Here is a 24,658-nt window from a genome sequence, read left to right as displayed (position 1 = left end):
CAAAGGCTGCTTCTGTCTTGTGGATTTGCAAAGCCCCCCACTCTGATTTTGCATCAAACACTGCCATCTCCTGCAGTCCCTGCACAGAGTGGGAGGCTGACGGGTGGGACCCTGTTCGTATTCCATGGCCCAGCTGCCAACTCACCAAGACAGACAGGGTGGTGAGGAGGGCAGAACATTCGGGAAATGACTGACAACCCCCTCTCTGAGAACTCTTTGAGCCTCCATCTTGTTTCACTTACATGCAGATCTTAGTGTTTCCTCTAGAACTCCAAAACAACAGACGCTTTCTCCCTAAGCCACTCCATTTTTCTAAGACTGACGACTGTCAATTAACAGCCACGTTACTTCTACCTGCTCACAAGATGGGGTTCAGGTAGCGGAACAGCCTCGCCTATAACACGGCTGACTCCTTTCTCCTCCCTGCGATAACACCCCATCTGAAGTTCTGGCCTGAGCAGGTGGGACGCGCAGTGGGGAGCAGGCCCCATGGGCTGTGGTGGAGGGCAGTGGGGCTGGTGGTGAGTATGGCGTGGGGAGGGCCTCTTCAGAGGAGTGAACCTGCACACTAAACCACAGACAGTAGTGTGGACCAATGTTACTGCCAAAAAAAAATTCAAAGTGCAAACACATACAGATTCTTAATGCAAGCAAGCTTGGCCTTGGTTTCCAAAACTAATTCAAGTTTTGATTAAACTCTCAAGAGAGCCTCCCCTGGTAGGTGCAAGCAGTTGAGCGCTGCACTGTGAAGCGGTCTGCAGCCTCTGCAGTGCCGGTTCAATCCTGCTGGCAAGAATCCCACATGGCGCAGCAGACCTCTCCTGTCCCCCCCGCTGCTCCCCTCGGCAGTGTATTTTGTCAGTCTGCCTGTTCTGCTCCCCGCTCTGTCTCTGGTGCATCCTCTTACCCTCCCATGCATCTGGCCTGCACCCTGGTTCTTATATAAATAAAAAATAAAATAAAATAAATAAATCTTTAAATAAATAAATAAATAAACTCTCAAGAGCATAAGAAAATCAACAGCATCCTCTTCTTTAAAATAAGAAGTGACTGTGAGGATTATTTATATGGGTCAAGTATATATAAAGGTTCACTTAAACCCCATTGTAAACAGAGGGTTGAGATAAATTTATAGGCCAAAGATAGCGGGGCTCCGGACCAGGTGTCACATCCACAGACAGCGATGCAGGTGAGCCTTGGTGTCCAGGACATGCCTGCTCTGAGAAGAAATGCAGCCCAGTCCATCAGCAGCCCCACAACCAAGTCACACCCGGATTCAAGCCGCATTGCCTCATGCCTTATTCATTTTCTATTTTCCTCTTCCTCGTTCCTTAATCTTTATCCTATAAAGAAATCTTCGGCCTCATTTTGCTGTTCTCTGGACTCTTGAGAGAAGAGACAGCAGCTTCATGAAGTATTAAAGTTTGTATCATCTAAATTATCTTTTTAAATTGTTTGAACAGGAGTAACATGTTGAGTTCAGACAACATAAAATGAGAAGGATCTTCAGCCGATGCATCCACCAGCCCGCCAAAGCCTTCAGAGGTGGAGATGGGCTTGGCCGAAGCAGGGAACCTGCATGTTCGGTGCAGTTGTGGGGGAGTTGCTGGGGGAAGGACATGTCAAGATTCTGTGGGAAAGCAGCATGGTGTTCACAGGCCAAAGAAACCCCATTCAGCAGAATTAATCAAATCTCCCTTGTGACTATCACCGCATTCCACATTCCTGATTGAATATTGCCTGGCTCCCCACACTTGGCTCTAGCTGAAAGCTTTTGTCAGCTCCCCACTTGGCTCCGGGGTCCCCTGGTGACCCTCTGCCCAGCTTGGCTGTGGCCCCAGGGCGCCCGAGCTCTGATCCCGGCTGAATAGCCCTAGAAGAGTGGATTCTGCACCAACCGTGTGATCACAGCTCTGCTCTTGTCTCTGAGTAGGACGGAAATAAAGACTTCAAAAATACTGAGTGATTCACAGCTAATGCTTACACATAACGACTGTAAAAACACTCCAGGAAAATACCCATATTTTACACCAGATTCCCCAGAGCTACAACCCTCAACATATTTTTCTTCAAAAGACATGCTAAAATTGTAAGGTCCTGGACTCTTCTAATTCTGCTCTACTACCATAGGTTCATAATTCAATGAGATTAATAGGGTAAGCACTCCATTTATTTTGAAATATATCTTTATAGTCCATGCATTTGCTGGAAGGTAAGAGCCTAAAATCTAAAGAAAAAGAAAGAGAACGTGTTTGAATGACATTTACATAATTTTTGGAGCTACTATAGTTTCCCGATACTGTTTTCAGGTTTCTAGAACCTTCTTGCAGCTAAAGCCATGCCTATATTATACACATATAACCATGCCTATATGTGCACAATACAAAATGACTGCTGCTACTAATTACTCCAAAACAATGAAATTTAATCTTACTACAATGATTTTGATGTTCAAATAATACCTTTGTACCTTGTGGGCTTTCTGGCAACTGTTACTTCAACTAAATTTTACCTGATTAATAAAAATGAGTTAAGAAAAATAATTTCACTCTTCACCATGATTTTTGTGATTCATTCAGCTTCTGGCCAAAGCAAGGTATCACAAACTCTTCCTGCTTTAGCCAGTACTGCTGCACAGCTGGGTATGCAAGAAAGCAGCACACCCCATACTTAGCGATTTTAAGCATCTTTGCTGCTTATTTTTTCAAATGCAAGTAAAATTTAAGAAACTAGTAAGGTCCTTTATAACAGATTATCTAGTGCAGATGATTTCCTTATCTCAGATTCTCCTTCCCTGACTTTAGAGAACCATTTACCTCCTGGGAATGTCTTGCTTATTTCTAGATCTGAATTATTTCTTTCTCATGGGAAGGTGGAGAAAATCAATTAATCACTCTTGTATCCCCCTTGGAGCTTCCCCTGAAAGGCCTTTTGGCAAGCAAAGTACTTTAGTATCTCCTGGCACTGTTAGATCCTTACTGCACATGCTTAGAAGTGATTTGCACTGGTTCTTAAGACCCAGCATGTTTTGTTTTGTTTTCTTTTGTTTTGTTTTCTTTTGTTTTGAACATCAGGCCAAGCATAGCGGTCACCTTGACTAGAAAACCCAGTTACATTGACATTAAATCAAGTACACATGGATTGGCCTGGTGGACGGGGCCCGGCCGCCATCTTTCCCACCTTGAGAAAAGCTGATTATGCTGCAGGGGGGCAACTCACACTTGCCTCACATCTTCCTTGGCACTTAAAGTATTTGAAGGAATAAATGAATGTAGAAGCCACCAGATGGAAAGAGATGGACTCACCAGCCTGCGTACGCATACATCCCATAATAAAATGCCAGCGGCAACCCCATCAGGCTCGCGTCTCTTCCCAAAAAGGCATCTTTGAAGTGTTGTGTTTGCCCTGCAATGAGAATAGAGAGACTCTAGGACTTTTCAAACAATTGTTGATTATTCATTCTTGAGCCATAAACATGAGGTGGGGGCGGGGAGAAGGAACAATCCTATTACAGGTCTAGCCATCTTACCCTCTCTGCTCATTGCCAGCTTCAGCTGTTACAACTGTACCCATTCTCCACAAAGGGCTGCCAAAGTGTACTGACCACTACTAACACCACATCACATTTCTCTTCACATAAAACTGCAGTAAAGACAGCAACGGCATTTACAAAACAATCTCTCACTTGGACCTGCCTCTGTTCTTGACAGTCTGACCACAAAAGAAAACTTAAGGATCTTCTGTCAACAATAGTTTCTAGACTTGTGACAGAACCCTTAAACATGAGGAGGTTCTATTTCCTAAGAAGAAATTCAAAGAAACCTCCTGGAAAGACATTCTCAAGGAGGAGGTGACAATATGTATTTCCCCCTATAGTTCACTAGAGACCAACAGGGGTTGGAAAACCCTTTGGACCAAACACTCCCCAACCCCATCAAGCTTTCTTGCTCATCAAATGTTACCAGAGCACAGCCAGGCCCAGGTGTGCCTGGGCTACACCAATACTGTCCATCCATGGCTGATTTCACCCAGAAATAACAGACTTGGGTAGTGGTGACAGAGACCTGTGGCCTCAAAGTTAAAAATACCATGCAGCGCTTTGTAGAGAAAGCCCACAGATCCTGCCCTAGAAAACTGCACAGCTTCATCTAGAAACACTGGAAAGAAATTACACCAAACTCTACATAGACTTCTTTTTGCTGGGGGGTAAGGAGGGTGCATAAAAGGAACCTCTCACACCGTTGGTGGGAATGTACACTGACTCAGCACCTCTGGGAAACAGTATGGAGGTTACTCAAAATATTCAAAATAAATCTACCGTGTGATCCAGCAGTCCCGCTGCTAGGTATCTACCCGGAAAAAGCAAAAACACTACTGGAAGGTGTTCACTGCAGCACTGTGGAAACAACCCAAGCGCCCAAAGACACGTGAGTGCATTAGGAAGACAGGGCTGGATGTGCAATGGAAAACCAACTGTCAAAAAATAAGATGAGCTCTTGCCACTTCTGACAATATGGACAGACCTGAAAGGGTGGCTGCTGAGTGAAATAAGTCAGAAGGACAAAGGCAAACACTGGACGCTCTCACTCGTAGGTGGAAAATGGAGACACAAAACAGAGGAACTAAACCAAAACAGAATACAACTAGAGACATGACTGCAGAACTGAGGCTACCAGAGGGGGAGGGAAAGTAAAGGTGGGGGGGGGGAAATGGGGAAGGGGTTCCAAAGGTCTAGGGTAAAGGAATATGGGGGCCTTGGTGGTGTGTGTGGTGGCGACATCCATCTGAGGAGGGTACACCTATACCCTTAAATCGTATGCAGTGTGGTAAACACGTTACCTCAACAAAAAATTTAATTTATTAGATTTTAACAAGTTTTGCCTCGATGTGCAGATTAAGCATTTATTTTCCACTACTTTGTGCCTCCTAAGTCCTTTTTCTTGTACATATTTTGGAAAATTAAAAAAAAAATAGAAATCCAGATTTACTTTACTCAGCCAATATCAAAGTTAAGCAGCAAAATGTCTTTATTTCCCAAAGAAAACAGCAAATGAGAGCACCCAAATGGGAAATGAGACTTTGTTTCAAAATTGGTCCTCATAAAAATTTCTGCAAGGAAGGCAGACTATGGGTGAGATACGAGACTCTCTTCAAAACCAAACCTCACACCGTAGCGGCAAAATAGGTACAAGTTTTCAGACTAAGCATAGTGAGTTACACACTAAATGGATTTTCCCTTGACGCATCCGGCTGCCCAGTACAGTTCATTTCTGAAGTGCTATGGTGAATTCAGAAATGTTGTCACTAAAACATCTCCGTATTCTCACAGAGGTAAATGTAAATACTGGAACCGAGATATGGGAAACATCCATTGGACATTCTTTCATCAAGAACTATGATCTTCGTGACCTAAAGGGGCACTGTTCCTACACGTCAAACACTGAATAATCAATAGGAGAAACCAAACTTGGTAAAGACCAGGTCCCCGGTGCCGAAAAGTGCTATTTCGAGAGTATTGCAAGAGGCGTTTCTAAACTTCAGGAATATGGTTGCTGCCTACAGAGGCCTCTCGGGTAGATGAAAGTCATGATATTCAAAGGAAAGTTTAGCAAATCCTCTTAAGTAAATGCAGAACACACCACTATGTGCAGGATCTGATTAAAGTAGAAAGGAAAGCACAGTCTGTTTTAGTGAAGTATTTCTCTTCCTGGAGTTTCAAATTAATGTGAAAAATATGTGGTCGTGGGAGATGGGGTGGAAAAAAATCACCGTTTCATACCGATAGAGTAAACATTCCAGCTAAGACTGCTGTCCAAAGTATTAAAATTTACTTGAAATGTGGTGATGCTCTCTGGGCATTTATGAGGCAATGAGGTGTAGCCGAAGCCTTTCAGCTTATTTACATAACGTGTCTTAAGTATTAATTAAAGCATCATCCTAGAATAAGGTCCAAAGATACATCATGACCTCTGCTCTCCAGGAATTTGAGATACAATAACATGGGAGCAAGTGAATCTCGCCACCCCCCCACACACACACACACAGAACAAATTGACTGCTCTCTGACATTGTACCAAAAAGAAAATGCTAGAAAAAAAATCTTAGTTTGCAAGGATAGTAGATCACCTTTTCTAATCTAAACCTGGACTAACCTAGGATCCATGGACCAGAGTTTCTGTCTTTCCAAAAATGGAAGAAACTCGATACACAAGACTAAAAAAAAGGAAAACACAAACAAAACAGATGATTTTGCCTGCATTCCCCAGGGGTCAGATATTAACCCAAGCAGGCCGGCCCTGTGAGGGCGGGTGGGAGCCAGGGCAGCGAGCTCAGGGCCTCTTCTGTGCGAACCACAGTATTAACAATCTGGTCTGATTCCCCCAGGGGCTGAGGATGCTGGAGGCCGACGCCCCCCAGGTGGGCAGGATGCCCACCCATCCCATCGCAGAGCCCCGCAGCGCCCCCTTGCGGCCGCCCTCGGAGGCGGCTGTTGGGCCTCCAAGCTCAGGGCGTCTTGCTGCAGGCTGGCATTTCTTTTCGCCTTGTGCAATTCTGCCTCTGCGACTTCATTAAATGCCCGTATAAACTTCCTGTCTTGGAACAGGCTGTAGCAATGTAAATAGTACATACTTAGCATGCCCCAGCCATGCTTCGCTCCTCCACCGCCTCCCCTGGCTCCCCTGCTTGTGCCCTGAGATGGTGCCCAGGCCCCGCGGGTACCTGCCGGGGGCTGTTCCTCTTCCAGCCGTTCCCACGGACTCCACGCACCGCGCGAGCCTCCTGCCCCACAGCGCTGCTCTAAACGCCAGCCTCCCTCCCCCAGCTCGCCCTTCCTTATTCAATAGCACACTCCAAAACAGCACTCCCAGGGAAAAGGCTCTTGCATTTCTATAAGAAGTGCAGATTTGAGGGGCCTCCTGGGTGGCGCAAGGGGTTAAGACGCAACCTATGAAGCCATCGCAGCCTCTGCTGCAAGAGTTTGATCCCCCCCAACCGCCCCGCAGCCCCAGGGAGCTACCCACATGGCGCAGCAGACCTCTCCTGACTCCCCGCTGCTCCCCTCAGCAGTGTGTTTCAGTCAGTCTGCCTGTTCTGTTCCCCACTCTGTCTCTGGGGAATCCTCTCACCCCCTCACACCGCTGGCCTACACCCCAGCTCTTGCATGCATAAATAAATAAATCTTAAGAAAAAAAGAAATGCAGATTTGAGAGTAAAAATACTGGCACAGTAAAGATTAAATTTCCCCAACTGTTTTTATTGTCCTGTCATACTTGGTTGTCTGGAATGCTATGCCCATTGCCGACACCCCTTCTGTGGAGACTCTACCCACCAGATCAAAGGAACAATAATGAGGGCCTCCCTGGTGTCCTAGGGGTTAAGTCTCAGTGGTATCACCTGACAGCCGGAGCTCAATCCCTGGCCAGGGAGCTACCCACATGGCGCAGCAGACCTTGCCTGTCTCCCCGCTGCTCCCCTCAGCAGTGTATTTCATCAGTCTGCCTGTTCTTTTCCCCACTCTGTCTCTGGTGAATCTTCTCATGCCCACACCTCTGGCCTGCACCCCAGTTCTTCTATGCATAAATAAATAATCTTCAAAGGAACAATAATCATAAAAGGATGATTGATCACCTTTCATTATTTTCAGGTCTCTTGCTCTCTAGTCTTTATTGCTATCATGAACTATTTTAAAATAAAAACAAGAAGACATACTTTCCCGTCGTTAATAGCAGATTCTCCCCCCACACACACACTTTGAGTTTTCCTTCTTAACAGCTCACACCAGACAGGAGTCACTGCTGCCCCTCCTGTGGCTTGACCCCGGCTGCTTCTCTTGCTGCCGTTCAGCTGCAAGCCCCCCTGCTCCCCCCTACAGCAGCCTTTCTAATCAATGGGATGACAGCAGAGTGAAGGTTCCACAAGCAGAGACTCATTAAGAAAATCTGCCAGAGCAAGGGAACGCTCCTGCGAGAAGAGACGGAAAGCAGGTAGGTATTTTAAAAAGCATTTACTTTTCAGTCCATACCTTTAATTAGCTGCATGACTCCAGGGACTATAATTATCAGGATTGCCGTGAGCTTGCAGAAGGTCAGGAAGATCTGGATCCGGGCGCTCCAGCTGACGCTCATGCTGTTCAGGACCATCACCACCGCTGCAAACAGACACGTGTTACACGGCGCCCTGCAGGAGGTGGGGGGGCTGCTCCCCAAGTGCCCGCCAGGTTGGGGCTACCGGGACGTTTCAGAAACCCTCATCTCAGGCGGTGCCCCCAGACCTAGTGACTAGAAATCTGCATTTCCACAAGATCTCTGGGTGGATTTAATGCAAGTTAAGATTTGCGAAGCTTGGCTAAAAGCTGCAGACAGGACGGGTCGCCACTTGCTCTTTGCAGAGGGCAGGGGCCTCCGACTGCAACCCCGGGACAGTCAGATAAAAACACCTCCGGGTCACATCCTGAAGGACCACGGCCTGCAGGGCCAAGTGCAGAGACCCCCGCCTGGCTCAGTGCCAGCCCGCTGCGCTGGCCGGTTTAACTCCCTACTTTCAGGTAAGCACAGGAGTGACTTTCACCCCCTAAATAGGTTGGTTTCCAAGTCATGTTTCCTGAAGAATAATGTAGGAGTGATAAGAGCAAGAATTTCAGGCGCGAGGGGTTAAGTCCCAGCACTATGAAGCCATCGGCAGCCACTGCAGCACGAGTTCGATCCCTGCCAGGGAGCTACCCACATGGCGCAGCAGACCTCTCCTGCCTCACACGCTGCTCCCCTCAGCAGTGGATTTCAGTGGATCCGCCTGTTCTGCTCCCCACTGTCTCTGGTGAATGCTCCCACCCCACTCCCTACCTCTATGCATAAATAAATAAAATGAATCTTTTAAAAAAGGTCAAAAGAGTTTCCAGTGACAACCGACAAGGGTCTGAAGCAAAGGCATTTCCTGTCTCCTCCAAGCTCCCTGCAGGCCTGGGCCCCACTCAGCTCCCTGAGCTCCCCGCACTGGGGCAGAGGCCCCCAAGGAGCCCCCAGCATTACCTCCATCACTAGCAACAGCTCATGCCTCACCCAGGAGGAGGTCAGGGAACTGCTGAGCTGAATCCTTAGTAAAAAGAACAACAAAACCACCTCAGCTCAGGGGCATGATATGAAAGGCGATCTGCTCAGGCCTCCTTCCCAAGTGCAGGAAGGGCCGTTGTTACTCTAGACGGTGTATTTCAACTTTACATTCTTTCCAAATCCTATATTTAATGCCATCCCCCCCCAAAAAAAATACTACATACATGATGGTTTCCGTTATTATCTATAAACTTCGGTTTTCAAAAAGTTTATTCCCTCTAAACAAATAACAAAAACATATGAAGGTACGTCTCAAGAAATGAAACAAGCACTTAATGAATTCCTGTCACTGCAGCTGCAATAGGAAGTTTTCCCCCCCGCACAGCAATACGTTATCTTCATGGCTTTCTTTGCCTGATCAAATCAATAGCTCCTTTCAGAATTTAAAAATGAGTGCAACTGTGATCAACCCATCCTATATAGCAAAAAAAGTTTTAAATAACCGAGACCCATAAAGGAAAGCTAATTCAGGTATAGCTTTGTAATGGTTAGCTATGCCACCCTTTAAAATTATGATACAGCTATATATTTATTACATGAAAGGGTATTCATCATATATTACTGCCCAATACAACAAGTTATAGAGCGGTGGGTGGGTGGGTGGAATAGAGAGATGATAGGTAGGTAGGTAGGTAGGTGGGTAGGTGGGTAGGCAGGCAGATAGGAAAGAAAAGGAGAAAATGTGAATGTGTATTTGTCAAAACATTGACATATCCTCTATAGATGATGAAATATTGAATAGTTCCTAGCTTTTTCTTGTCTATGTTCTGCATTATTTTAATTTCTGTAATAAATAGGCATCATATCAGGTAAAAAATCAATAAGGCCATTTTTACAAATTCAAACATGAGAGATACACAGATAAGCAGGCCCCACACAAAGTTCAATCAGGGTGACTAATGAAGAAATGTTTCCAAGGCCCCAGGCTGGGCAGGGTAGCAGTTCCGAGAGAGCCATGTGGGCGCTCCGGGAGATACTTCATCTACTTTTGAAGCTGAAGACTTGAAGAAACGGGCAATCCCAGGGTGAATGGCAAAGTGCATTATGTTGTCAGAGGAAGGATAAAAGTAAATCATTTCTCTCTCCCCAATAAAAAGCACTTATATATTGAAAATTAATGCAAGGTTGTTCCCCCTTCCTCATCCAGTGATTCTTTTTCTTTTTCTATGCAAATGACTCTGTGATGAATTAGTCATCATCCTATGAAAAGGATTACTTTTTTTTTTTTAGTGAGGGAGGTTCAGCACTGGCCTGAAAGAAAAAAAAAAAGGTTTCACATTCCCTCCAGCAACAAAAGAGCAGTGTGGGTTTTTTAAAAAAATAAAGCTTCTAAACCCCAGGGCTCTCTCTTTCTGAAAGTATTCCAGAATAGAGGGGCGCCTGCGGAGAGAGAAGGGGGACAGGAGAAAGGAAGGAAGGGAACAGGGGAGGAGGGGCAGGCAGGGAGGGGTAGTCTTGCTCTCGAGCATCTGTCTACACAGCTGAGAAGAGGAAAGAGGCTGTGACTTTCATAAAGAGTTTATTTACTGAGTGCCTATTGAATGGGGAAAAATGAGTCCATAGGTTTTTCTTTCATATCTTGTAAAGTTTTCTTAGAAAAATAGAAGATAAAATCAAATACACAGATTGATAATCTAAACTTGCTTTCCTCTCAGAAGGCTGAAATAAAAATTCTGGTTAAGACTGATTTCTCTCAAAGGGTTCACAAAATCCTGCTTTATCTGGGCATGCAGACATGCGCGCACCAGTGATGTGGAACATGAACCCACTGGGGCTCCCCCCACCAACCCCGGCCCCAGTGACCCTGAAGGACACAGCTCAACAAGGAGCTGGGCGCCAGCTCGGAGCAGGGGACCTTGTCCCGGGGCTGCGACTGCTGCCTCACCCCCCACCCCCTTCGTGCCCACTGCCACATTGAAGTCCATGCGTGTTGCTCATCTGACAACAAGGAGGCGGATTTGGGACTGACCCAATACAGGAGTATTCTGAGTTCCTAGAACAAATAAAAGCAACTTTTATTTATGCTATTTACCCACATTGTGATAATCAAAGCAATGTGAGCAAGCTCCCTAGGCTCCTTTGCGTCCCTTTGAAGAGCAACTGCTAATTGCACATATCAGGAAATACTTGTATCAGCTCAGGCTTGCTTGCCCATTTTATTTATCTGCAGCTTCTTTAGCTCACCTTATATTTTACCAAAATGAAAACACAGGGACATTTCATTTTTATTTACTTATTTATGACGCAGTTTCCAAAAGAACTGAAATGCAACTATGAAAGTTCTATGTATAAATTCTGGAGAGAAGAAACCCAGAGCTGAGAAGCTGTCTCTGAGGAGAAAGTTTAGGAGTCGTGAAGGACTGATGCTGTGATTTAAAGACCGGGGAGATTTTCTTTCTGCACTTCTGTAATTCAAGTCTGTCCGGTTTTACAAAGTGAGATTACCCAGCCTGGATATATTGAGCTTTCTCCCAAGTTCAGGTTCTGCCTGCCTTCTGGCTTCTGCTGCTTCATGCTAAACTGATAAAATGTGTGAAAGCTGGATGGATGCTTTACAGTGAGCTAACATGGATTGTTTTACTGTTTTGTTTTGTGTGTTTTTTTGTTCTTTTTGTTAGAGCTGCCTGAGCTCTTTATCTCTCCATCAGCATTCATCTCCTAGATGCATTAATTTCAGAGAGGATGTGCAGCACTAAACACCTGCCCAAAGCAGACAGAATGTGCATAGCTAGGGCCTTGCTACAGGAAAGAACGGTTGTGATCATTAAATAAATGTAGACTCTTATTATATGGAAGAAATTGTGCAGAGACTCTGCATGGATATCATCCAATCTTTGTATCTTTATGGCATGGCTACCAACACTGGCCTTATATTTCAGATGAGCAGTGAGACATGAGATATTGTTTAAGTGGCCTATGTACACACAGGTAGTAAGCTACAGCTGGAATTCAGGTAAGCTAATTCCAAAGTCCACACTTTCCTCATTAGTTCACAGACAGTAATGAGGAAGTAGCTTCAAAGACATGTGATCTCAGGAGTATACTTAGTTCTTTCAAATTCCTGACGGCTCTTCCTCTCTGCTAAGGTTCATGTTTATCTTGGCTGGGATTTCAGGACACTTTGACTCATATTTTGTCTGTCATCCTCTTGAAGAATATGGCTGTTGTTCTGCAGTACTTGTGTATTTCAATACTACGTGTATCTAAGAATTCATTGTCTTGCTAATTTAGTTAGGTATAAAAGGATAAATACAGCCAGACTTCAAAAAGATTTATACAGAGCACTCCACATGCTATACACAAAATTTAGCACAAAATCCATCTTAGGTTTTCTTTTATGTCATTTAAAGATGCCAGGAAAATAGTTTTGAAAAAGATAATATAGCAATACATGTAGAAAACTGGCTACTTTTTTTCACAAAGCAATCATAAATGTTACTTCTCTTACTCCCCACCCCCACCTGTATAAATAAACTAGCAAGGAAATTGAGACTCAGAGAAGTTGCTAGGGATGGAGCTAGGACTATAGCTCACTGTTCAGGTAAGTATTTTTTAATAATATTCTGCCATAAAGTGTTTACTTACAGAGCAGCTAGTTTGAAGAGACCCTAGAAACAGATGGAAGAATATTTTAGGTGGTGAACATACTTCAACGTTTATTGAATCTACAAGGACAGTGATCATTCTGGAGTTCCATAGAGGTAAAGAGTATAACGTCAGTTTTAGGCTACAAGAGAACACTAAATATGAACATCTCACACTTCCATGCACCTGACATGCCTAGAGACTAGATGGGAATTTGCATAAACAAAATCTTTTTTTCCCCCTTTATTAATGTGACGTTGGTTTACAACACTGTACATGACTTAGGGATATAGGTTCATACTTCCTCAAATATATGTTACCACACCTCCCTCACCATCAAAGCACCCAAAGTCCTTTAAAGTAAAGCACCTTCATCTCTTCATTAATTTGATGGGTAAAGAAGAGTAGTTTGAAAAGGGAAGGAGAGGAAATTAGCAATTAGTACCTACCCACCCTACTTGCTATCATTTCTCAAATGGCTGGTTAATATTTCACAAAATTTGGACTTTTTTTCTATGATTCGATTATAAAAACACCCTTCAAGTTTGCTCTATTACACTTGAACTAGAGATTTCCAACTACCACAAATGATTTTCTTCCCCAGGGAATACAAGGGAGCAATTCATGCAATTAAACTCCATTTTCTACTTCTCACTAACCTTCTGCCCCTAACAGGAAGAAATCACCTAGACTCCTTTGAATGATGCAGAAATGAGAGATTTACCCCCAGGTAAATTTCTCCTCTTGTCACCATCTCCACTCCCTGTTGCTCCATTAAAGCTAAGTTCTTCTCAAAGACAGCTTGACTTTCCAATTAGGCCACTGATTTACATTACCTACCACTGAATCATAAGCACATCCAGATTTCTCTTTCAGTGTTTGATTTTATGAACACATTTCCTAGAATCTCAAGCTTGCAAAAAGTCAAACTTTGTAAACTAATATTATAACTAATGGCAAAAATAGAAGGAAATGTCTAGAATCATCCAAGATTTACTGAGATTCTTCACTAACTATTCTATCACTAGTCTCTACTAGGGAAGTTTTGTAAACCAGAATATAGTTATCCTTATATATAATTGCTTTAAAATTGTAGTTTAAAGTTTCCGTTAACTCCTCCAGAACACAAATTTACCCTTTAATATGTTTAATAGAATTGGGATAAACAGGCAAAGTCATCTAGACTTAACAAAATAGTAAGCTGCTATCATCACCCATTTTGTTTCAGCTCCAAGCTGGGCTATATTTGTAAATATATAAATGTTTGCATAAAATGTAAAAACTTTTGCTAGTTATAGCTTTTAATTTGTATTGTCAATTTAATGACCTCACAAGAACACTACCCCTACCCTTAACTTTTTAAATAAACTAACTGTGCTGTGATTCTGCCTGCATGATCAAGGGTCCTGCAGAACCTGTCCGGGTCCTGCAGGAACTCCAGATTCCATGAAGAAGTTTCCAGGGACAAGGCCTTAAAAATTGGACACAATTCATCTTTCTACAGTCACTCAAGATAGATTATCTTTTCACAAGCATTTTAACAAAAAATGAAACTGATGCTTAAAGAGGATTACTATTTTAGCCCCAAGTGCCATAACTAAGAAGCTGTAACACTAAGTTTCAATTCCAGATTGTCTCATCCAGTCTGAGCTAGAACCACCATACTAATTACCATGGCCCATCTCACAAAAGCTCTTGTTATTAAACCTGAACTTGACAGCCAGCAAACTCAATTTCATTTACCACCATTTTCCTGTTGCTTGAGAAAATTGAAGCTGTATAATCCTTCAAGATTAACAAGTAGATATTCTATAGACTTCTCTGCTAGAGAGAAATTCTTAGACTTCTCATAAAAATCAGTCAATAGATAAATATTTATAGAACACATGCTAGGCATTATGTAAGTTGCTGAAAATATTACAGTGAATAGGTCTCTGGCTTCATGGAATTTCAAATAGTATTTTTCCACAAGAGTACAAATACTACCATTTGCAATTTGTTCTTAATAAGTTGCCCTCATTACCCAAAACACTTCACATATAGTCTCTATCAATATCATTTAAACCTCATAAAACACCTTCTCACTAACAACCTGGTCTTTGTTTCTCTATTTTTAAAAGGTTAACCATACAATTGATCTGATGCAATACTGGCCTAGAATATATTATCAGGAATCACTCCAAATCCCTATTCCTGTCTTTATTTTCCAACGCAAATCATCAAGGAAAGGTAAGCAAATAGGGCGTACTATGGGGAGTCATCTCACCATGCAAAAAGTCCAAAAAAAAGTGTATCTCAAAAAACATTTGTGAATTTTTCCTTTTTCATATTTAAATCTTTAATACTCACTTATGCCCACAGCTGTAATGAGCTTGACTGCAAGTTCAGGAATTTCACACTGAACAAAAAATGGCTCCAGAATGTAGCGTCCAAATGCCAATGATATCACAGCAGTGGCTGCAGGGCTAGAAAACATATACTTAGATTAACTACAGGAAAAACAAATGGCACCTTCTTTAAACTTCTTCCTTGAAGTACTGTTATTCAGCATAGACAACATGTTAAACATGATGGTCTCAAAATCTTGGAACTCTTTATTTCTTAGGTTATCATAGATATTCCATATGAAATATTGCCTATAATTCGGGAGCCAATTTTTAAATTTCACATATGCTAGGAAGCACCACCTCTGCCTCTGATCACCCATATTTGACTTTTCCCCTTTAAATATCTAGCTTATTAACATTCTGATAGAACTGGGCCTCGCAAAAAAGCAGCCTCTTTCTCAATAAGTCAGCAATTAAATTCCAATCACAGTATAAAAGGGTTAATGGCACAGATCTAATGGGTCAGGGAATGGCCAGGAAAATTAACACAAAACCCAATGAAAACAATTAGCATCAGTAAGGTTGCTTTGCAGCTCTAAGCTTATGTGTTTGACATTGTGCTATTTTTATTTTTCCTATACAGATAAAAACTTGAAGGGCCAAGAGATCATCCTTGATTCCATAGAAATACTTAGAGGCAAAGTATAAGTCAAAAAATTTAAAAGTACTCATAATTTTGTACAACTGAGAAAACATGAGTGAGGTTAGAAAATGAAATAAGTTCAGGCATACAACAAAATAGGTAATATACCCCTCTCCTTTAATTCTTCAAATATTTCAATGAGAAAATTACACATTATTTCAGCTTGATACATGTATGTGAGAATGCATATTCTTAAGATCCACAAGTCCATGGATTTCCCTAGTGCCAATCTTCCCCTTCAGTTGTTCTTCCTACTCATGGCCACCTAACACCCAAGCCTGATCTCTAGATTGTCAGAAAACCAATTATGTGATTTCTTCTTTTCCTGGAGACCTTCTCCTCCTCACCCAAAAACAGACTATTTTTCCTGTTCTCCATGATATTATCAATTTTTGATATGTAAATTAAAATCTAATCATGCCAGTCTAGTGTTTTGCAAGCATGTTTGGCATGAGCACAAATCCTTCCATTCAAGGCTCCATTTTGGCTATGCTTTCCAGCTTTTCTCTCCATTTCTGGCTTTCTACTAGAAAGATCTACCTAACCATTGCCTGGAGCTCCAGCAACCTTCCTTTCCCAAAGAAGGTTCAGCTTTCCTTTTCCCAAGGAAACTTCTCCAAGCTCTGGGATGGGCAAGATCTCCCAGAATACACTGTCTTATTTGACTCCAACGCTTCTTTCAGTCCTTGCCACATTGGCAACTCTATGTCCACTCCTGTGATTGTTTGAATGACAATATTCCCCTCACCTGACCCTGAGTTCCTTGAGTATAAGGCCGTTGGCCCAGTGTTCAGGGCAGTTGCTATCATATAGTAGAAACCCAATAAATACAGTGCTGTTAAAGTGACATCTGATGATGAGCTACTTGAGATTAGGCAAGCAGGTCTCTTTAATTTCAGTCTCATTCTGTAACACCCGTGGCATGGATAAATCAATGAATGATCACTCTCTCTGTGCTACTGCAAATGATTATGTTTCTCAATATGCCAAACAATTAGCCAGTCCTCACAACCAATTCAGACTGAAACGGGATTCAAGTTCAGCTATATCAGACTCCAAAACCCCTCATCCTGACAAGCCGGCATCCCAAATAAGTGGTGTACTTCTCTGAATGCTGAGTAGGTTGCATTCAAAATACTACTTTAAGCTTCCAGCACTTACTCACAAAGAATTTCATGTCTATGCTACCCACGCTGCTGCAGTAAGTAGGTATTCAATGAGCACTAGTCTTTGTGCTTGAAATGCTTGCAGTGTGGAAACAAAACAGACACCTAAAGTACAAAGCAAGAAGACAAGCCGTCCTGTTCAATGGCAGATGAGCACCAGAGACTGCATTTTTCAGAAGAATTAAGAGAGGAAAGAAGCACACGTGTGCACAGCAACTGAACTGTGGCACGACAGGATTTAAGTTGACCTTTGAAAAGTAAGATTCAGATCATCAGGAAAGAACAGAAGGTACAGTCCAGGCAAATTGCAGATTTTGGAAAAGGAACAAAATACTTGTTTATCATTGCTTCATTAAAACAAGTTTGAAAGAGCACAGAACTGTTTTAAATGAGAGCAGACTTAACTAAGAAGTAAATACGACTCTGAAGCACTTTGTTAAAAAAGAGACTCCCAGGACTATAAAAATCATGATTAGTGTTAAGTCAATACTTATTAGCTCTGCATTTGCTGCTTAGCCTCAAATGATAGGATAGAGACTCACAGGAGCTCTGAGCTCTCTGTGTGTGTGTGTGTGTGTGTGTGTGTGTGTCTGAGAAGTTTAACTTTGTCACTCTTTTACTAGAAGGGCTGGCTTCCCCAGTTATTTCTACTCAACTCTGTGTTCAGAACGTGCAGGTCACGTCTCCTGGAGACGCCTCAAGGAGCAATGCTCCTCTCATGCAACAACACACCACCCCCACCAAGTGCAAGGAAATTTACAGTTCAGGATGACTCAGCACTATTTGCATTGATTTTAAACCAAGTCAGGAAAGAGAACATCCTTAGAATCCTTAGAACAATAGACTAAAAAAGATTTTCACAATCATGGTTCACCGATTTGCTTCACGTGAGGAAATGAGTCATTTCTGACACGCGAAGTTTGGTTTCCTGTGAAGTATGGACAAGGCAGCATCCCGGGTTGACAGGCAAGAGCTTCGCTAGTCACAAAAACTGAGTGAAGTTCATGACTTCATGGCGTTCTCTGCAAGAAGGAAACCTCCCGTTCCCAGCCTGGCTTTTCATTTCACTGGGCCTGACGAAGACAGACCTGCTGAGGTGAGCTGGACCCTTGCTGTCCTCTAGAGCCCACCCCTTTCCTAGAAGTGTCACAGAGAAGAACCAAAGAGTAAAGAAAAGCAGATACTTTGCAAGGCAGGCACAGCGTGAGTGAGCTACTGCGGCAGCAAAACTGCGTTCAAGCTGTGCACTGAGGAAGGTGTTTTGCCAGGGAATTTGCAGATGGACCACACGGTCACGTGACAGGCATGCTGCTACTTAGTTCAAAGCCACCAAGGGGATTCCAAGAAGAATGTTCTGAAGAGATTCCTTTCTCTCACTCCCTGTTCTTACCGTATTATGAGTAGTTCCACCCACACGCGGACAAAAGCTGGTAGGGGGCCAAAGACTTCCAGGATGTAGGTGTAATGGCCACCAGATTTCTTTATACTTGTTCCCAGTTCCGCATAGGACAAGGCACCTGAGAAATATGTATAGTAAAAAGGGGCAAAGTTAAAATAACATCGAGTCATCCAACAGCAGAACTGATTCAAGCCTCTCTGAGTGACATGTGACTGTACCATCTGGGCTGGATAACACCCTCATTTCAAAAGAATTCAAGATCATCGAATTGCTAAGAACCAACAAATTCCCCCTGTGTCACTTCCTCAATTTGTTTGGCTCATTCTAGCCACACAATGCAATTTTACTTAAAACGAGCAAGAAAAGCCTCTAAGATAGTAATCATCTCTCTAAAATTTTAAATCTCAAACCCAGAACAAGGGGGAAAAGAGAAGACAGAAAGATAATATGAACCTGTTTTTAGATCAAAAATTCACACCACCAAGACAAGGAACTGTCCCACACTGACTTCAGCATGCGCAGAATCCTTTTAATAAATAATTTCTGAGGCACATCAAAATAAATCAGATTTATCTGTTCGTCAGTAAAGTATGAACTCTATAGGCCTGGCAAGGCTTCAGATAATTTGCAGGGTGTCTTGTTAACAAAATGAGTTTTGGTTCAGATATTCTTAATCTAGTTCTGGACATGGTTGCTCTGGAGGTTTTCGGGACAGGTGAAAGAATTTTTTTTTTTTTATATAGAGGCATGTTTTTTATTTATTTGTTTGTTTGTTTGTTTGTTTGTTTGTTTATACATGCACTGGGTACAGTCAGAAGCGCGGGAGAGTGAGAGAATTCACCAGAGCCAGAGCGGGGAGCAGAGCAGGCAGAAGGACCGAAGTACACTGCTGAGGGGAGCAGCGGGCGGCAGGAGAGGTCTGCGCGCCATGCGGGACCCTCCTCCGGTGGCCGGGGAGCAGCCGGGGATCGAACTGGCGCCGCAGAGGCCGTGGGCAGCTTCGCAACCCAGCGCTCAACCGCTGCGCCGCTGGGAAGGCCCTGAAAGAAATATTTTTTATAAAAGATACTCTACGATGTTTATGTACATAAAATTAATTATAAACCATATTTTTGCATGTAGCAATGTAATTCACATGGACTTGAGCAAGTTCTGCAATGGCCCAAATGGCGACCTCTGTAAAGTAGAAACCTCAGACTCCCCCTTACACAGGGGTTTCGTGTATGAACATGAAATGGGTAGCACAGGCCCAAAAGCACCTCATGAAATACAGTCATGCTCATTAATTTGACCAATTAATGATCAAGAAAATAAAAACTGTATTTATTGATGTGATGTGCAGAGTTCTAGCCATACCTCTCAGAACTCAAATAGAACACGCAAATTTTCGCCTGAGCCACTCCTGTGTGGGAAATTAGCATCAGTGAAGCTTCAGGTAGAACTGTCCGACGTGAATATAACCTGGGTACTCAGTGAAATCGTAGTTTCATGTATCCTATTCTGCACCTAGCACTGTCTCAAAGTCAATGACAACCCAACAAACAACGGAAGACTAAGGTCTCCTCCTATGGTCACTCCCTAACCCAGGGAGGCCAGAAGCTCTGAGAACAGGACACAAGAAAATCTATTTTCATAGTTGCAGATGATTCTAAAGTGGCTGGTCCACAGACTGTTATTTGGGGATCGCTGGTGCACTTCACCCACTGCTAACTAACTCTAACTAGTAGGATTCATTCTCTCCTGGAAATCCATCTCCATACTGGTGCACTGGATAGAAAAGTATCCAATATAAAATGTTACTGAAAAAATATCTCTGCGCTTATTGCCAGAGAATCTATCCCAGACCTATGTAAGCTTTGTTGAAACTCTAGGATGGTAGCCTTAGGTTTAAATTAAGTTCTGGAAGAATGAGATTTTCATTTAAAAGTCTCCAGCTCCATAACTATTTCACCCAGATGAAAAAAGTTCTAAACAGGATGTGAAAATCCATGTATCGACCATGGTTTAAAAAAAAAAAAAAAGTAAACGAAATATAGAGATTCTTTCCCCTTAGTACCAAAGTTTGAGAGTTTTCCAGAGGACTTTTCTCATACATTTTGCTTTGCTTCCTGAAAGGGAGTACTCTTGTCAAGAAGTTCTGAGGCACTTAAGTGACAAATGCAATGTAAATAAAGATAAGCGAGTTTACACAGGAGCATACTCCCTGCGATTAATAATCAAATAACACCTGGGCAAGCGTAACTTTAGCTAGTCCCTTTAACTTCTTTTTTTCTGAGTGTCTGCTCGTGATGATCCACTTGTAGTAGATTTTCATAGTATAAATCAACATCGTTTCAACTAGGTCAATGCACAGAGCAGTTCATCTCGTGTTTGAATAACCCTTGTCCAGCATGAAGGGCACAGCCACACAGTGGGAGCTGCAGGCCAGGTGCCAGTCCAGGAAACTGGCTGCAGCGTTTGTTATTAGACATTGATTTCTCCTGAATGGATCAAGTGCTGGAGAAGGTTAAAAGTCGAGGTAGCACAAGGTCATGACGAACATCAACCACTGCCATTCTCGTTGCCTGTGGATGTACATGCTAGAGCCACACAGAACACCACCAACACTTAAAAACCCCAAAATGATTCCTTAATAGAAATTTCTAGAATAAGGCTTTGTATTGACAAACCCACACTTAAAATCCTTTCTGATAATGGACATATGACTCCTCTACAGAAATACCCAAATCTGTGCATCCAAACATTGCAAAGCCTTAAGAATGAATAGATTGGTACGCGGAGGACCACGCGTTAGTACCTTTAAAGAGTAGTGTCTTTTGAAATCAAAACACACCAGGTGTGACAGAAGAACAAATGTATCTCAGCCACTTGCACCAGAGCATAAACAAATGCGAATTTTTTGACTCTTCACCAGTTTTAATCACTTTTACAACCAACTCAGGTAGCTTCCGAATAACATGCCTACTCCACTGGGGGCATTTATTACCATTTGACTATGAATGTTAAGTCAATAAAAGAGATGAGATCTTGAGGGGGAAAGAATAATCATGCCTCTCCTACCAGCTAACTCTGGGAACAGGTAGGCAATGATCAGTTCCTGGAGCCCAAGTGAGCGAGCGAACCCTCCATGAGGACCGCAGATCTGAGCAAGTACAACAAACACACCCCTTTCCATGCTTACGGTTTCTACTGCAAAACTTTATGGGTACCAGGGAGGGCCTCCCTGGTGGCACAAGGGGTTAATATGCAGCCTATGAAGCTATCTGCAGCCTCTGCAGCATGAGTTCAATCCCCGGCCAGGGAGATACCCACATGGCACAGCAGACCTCTCCTGACTCGCCCGCTGCTCCCCTCAGCAGTGTCTTCAGTCCGTCTGCCTGTTCTGTTCCCCGCTCTGGCTCTGGTGAGTCCTCTCACCCCCCACACCTCTGGCCTGTACCCCAGCTCTTGTATGCATAAATAAATCTTTAAAAAAAACTTTATAGGTACCAGAGAGAGATGAAAGGTTGAAAATATCTGAAGTATGTTCAGACCCTTGCAATTGCCTGGCTCATGAGCGCTTGAGTGACAGGACCCGGCATCCACCCTGGTCAGGACTTGTGAAAGAATATTAGCAACGACAAGCCGCCAAGCCCAGAAAGGAGAAGTCTGCCAGCCGTTTGCTTTGCCAATAAAAGGACAGTAAAAGTTCTGCTGAACAGCCAGTTCTGCGTCTAAATAGGCCAGGCCGGGCTCACCTCACAGGTGCAGCATCCAGGGCCAGCTGCGGGAGGCCGGACCGAGTCACTCAGCCCCAGAGAGCGCACGTGCATTTTACTGGGTCATCAAAGTTTACCTTCGCTCTCTGGCCCCAGGGAAAAGTCAGAAAACATTCTGTCCCGGTCAGAAAAAGAGGGAACAGCCACAGCCTGCAGGAGGCGAGAGAGGGGATGCAAGCGCCTGTCCCGAGGGAGCTGCGTCTGGGTCGGCTGCGCCCGGAGCGCAGCTAAAAGGGGGTGCAAAGGGGGTGCAGCCTTCGCTCTCCCTTCCCTCCTTAGCCATCAGTCTCCCAGCCAGCAAAGCCCCCTGCGCCCCAGACACACCCCCGGGGAGCAGCCGCACTCACCGAACAGCGACAGGACCCCGCAGAGGGACCAGACCAGCAGGGACATGCCCACGCTGCCCGTGTTCTGCAGCACGCCCTTGGGCGAGATGAAGATGCCGGCCCCGATGATGGTGCCGATGATGATGGACACGCCGCGCAGCAGCGTGATCTTCTGCTTCAGCACCACCTTCTGCGGCCCCGGGGGCTCCTGGCCGCCCGGGGCCGGCAGCTGCCCGCTCGCGCTCCCGGCCAGGTAGCCTCCGTTGGAGACGGCGGACACCACCGGCTTCCTGACCATCTCTGCAGCCACCCACGGGGGAAATAAGACAGGAAAAAGCACGTGAGGCACACTTTCAACTGGTGTGTCTGCTGCTCTCACTGAGCGGCCGCTGCCTCTCTGCCCTCGGATGCTCTCAGGGCTACTGTGTTGACAGGTAAAGGCTCAGAGGTGTGTTTCTCCTCACAGCTGACTGGGGCGCCTGGGAAACACCTGCGTGGCGCGGGGCTCCGGGCCCTGCACCGCCTCTGCCGACCTTGGCCGTGGCTGCAGCCCGCTGCTGTCTATCATTACAGGCCGGGCAGCTTCCTCGTGGGCTGGTATTTAAGCTTCTGCCTGTCACACCAACTTAGTGGAGCTAAATGATGATGCAAATTCTCCAGGTTTGCATCAGCCACAGGAGGAGGCTCCAGCATTACTCAGCTGTTTTTTTTTTTTTTTTTTTTTAACAGTAGCGTGTTGCTCAACTGACCCAAGCTTTGCTGAGAACAAAGCCCACACTTGAAAGGGACCGTAACCAATCCAGCAGGAGTAAATTCAGAACAGACCTTCCCCGAGAGTTGAAGCAACTCCAAGGGAGGGACAAAAGGTCTTGACGTGAAAGAAAATGAAAAATGAAACAGGAAATGCTCCCCGCCTCTCTGCAGTTCTTTTTCTGGAGCTCACGTAGAAAGCACTTCACACAAGTCTTCCGAGCTGCTTGCACAGACCCCAAAGCAGCATTGTTGGGAGCGGCATTATTGAGATTCCATATTATGCTCCTGCTTTTTTTTTATTTTTTTAATTTGGAGTTTCCTAGCAACACAGTCAAATCTAATATTTACAAAGCTAGACTGGTCTACGCTGCACCGATGCTGTCATGCATACAGCAGTTGGGGAACCGTACTCACTGTGACAAGATAAAATGGACATTTTACTACCCATAATAAACCAGCATTTTAAATCACCGACTGAGTCAGATGAAGTAAAAAACCGCAGTGACTCAAGAAAACAGCCATTGTCTGACACTGGCAGCCTAGGTTAGCTCCTGCAGGAAGTGAAAAATTCCTGTGCCTGTTGTTCCATTGAATTACCAAAAGAAATCTAATTTCAAAATAAGGCAATAATTGCAATGACCTAAAAATATGGTCTAGACAAAACTTGGAAAGGAACACACAGAAAATGATGGTGGAAGGTGATGATATGCTGCATGATTTCTTCCTCGTAGATACAGACTATTATTAAAATACAATGGTTCTCTTTAAATGAATTGGAAATGTAAGCTGAGTTTAAAATGTTTACTATGAAACGGCAAGAAGGCAAAACATTTTTAAATCCTAACTTTCTTAATCAGGTGTCCACACCACAAACACCAATTGCAAAACCCGTCCCCTCTGGCTGTGGTGACAAGAGGTTCAGGGAGGAGCCCCGGATGTTAGCATCGCCCTGAAGCTCATTGGACAAGCACCATGAAATATGCTTCCGAGAGTCTGCATGGAATGAGCAAAGAAATGATGTGAGAGTTGGGAGGGAGGGTGCAGAGGATTCAAGAAAGCTCACTAGGATGAGAAGGGCCGTAGTGTTTTCTGTTATGTGGCTGCTGAGAAATGAGGTCATGACCTTTCCTTTTTATATGATCTACCTAAACCCTATATAATTTGAACTTGGGTCTCCCATGGCAAGGTTTTATCAAGCCAATAAATACATTTTTTGCCAGATGTCATGTCTTTCCAAAAAATAAGAATAGTTGTCATCAATAATGTTGAAATTCCTCAAAAAGGACACTTGATTTATGGTTCTTCTTCAATTTCTTCTCTCTCCCTTACAAGTTCTACTCCTGGCCCCATTCTCCTGATGAATGCACATAGGGAGAGAGAGGAGGCCAAGATTTCCCTGAAAGGGGAACAGATGAGTTCTGAAGCGGTGCCAGTGAAAGTAGAACAAACACTAAGAATTCCAGGGAAGAACTTTATTTCTAACCTCAGAGACACACTCCAACTTCAAATTTCATGATAAATAACTGTGTTAATA

General features: G+C 43.8%; 1 protein-coding gene across 1 annotated transcript in view; it reads right to left on the bottom strand.

Annotated features, from left to right (window-relative positions):
* SLC7A11 (solute carrier family 7 member 11) overlaps positions 1-24,658 on the bottom strand; it is a 356,626-nt gene that overhangs the window by 44,155 nt on the left and 287,813 nt on the right. The window contains exons 3-7 of the mRNA XM_037496954.2: positions 22,393-22,671; positions 18,279-18,405; positions 15,042-15,157; positions 8,024-8,149; positions 3,306-3,405 (exon numbers count right to left, since the gene is read on the bottom strand). Coding sequence (XP_037352851.1) covers positions 3,306-3,405; positions 8,024-8,149; positions 15,042-15,157; positions 18,279-18,405; positions 22,393-22,669 — 746 coding nt within the window. The 5' untranslated portion in view covers positions 22,670-22,671. The remainder of the gene's footprint in view (positions 1-3,305; positions 3,406-8,023; positions 8,150-15,041; positions 15,158-18,278; positions 18,406-22,392; positions 22,672-24,658) is intronic.

The sequence above is a fragment of the Talpa occidentalis genome, unplaced genomic scaffold (assembly GCF_014898055.3).
Source record: "Talpa occidentalis isolate TD23 unplaced genomic scaffold, MPIMG_talOcc4v2.1 talOcc4.8, whole genome shotgun sequence".
NCBI classification, from domain to species: Eukaryota; Metazoa; Chordata; class Mammalia; order Eulipotyphla; family Talpidae; genus Talpa; species Talpa occidentalis.
This window is presented reverse-complemented; position numbering and strand designations above follow the sequence as displayed.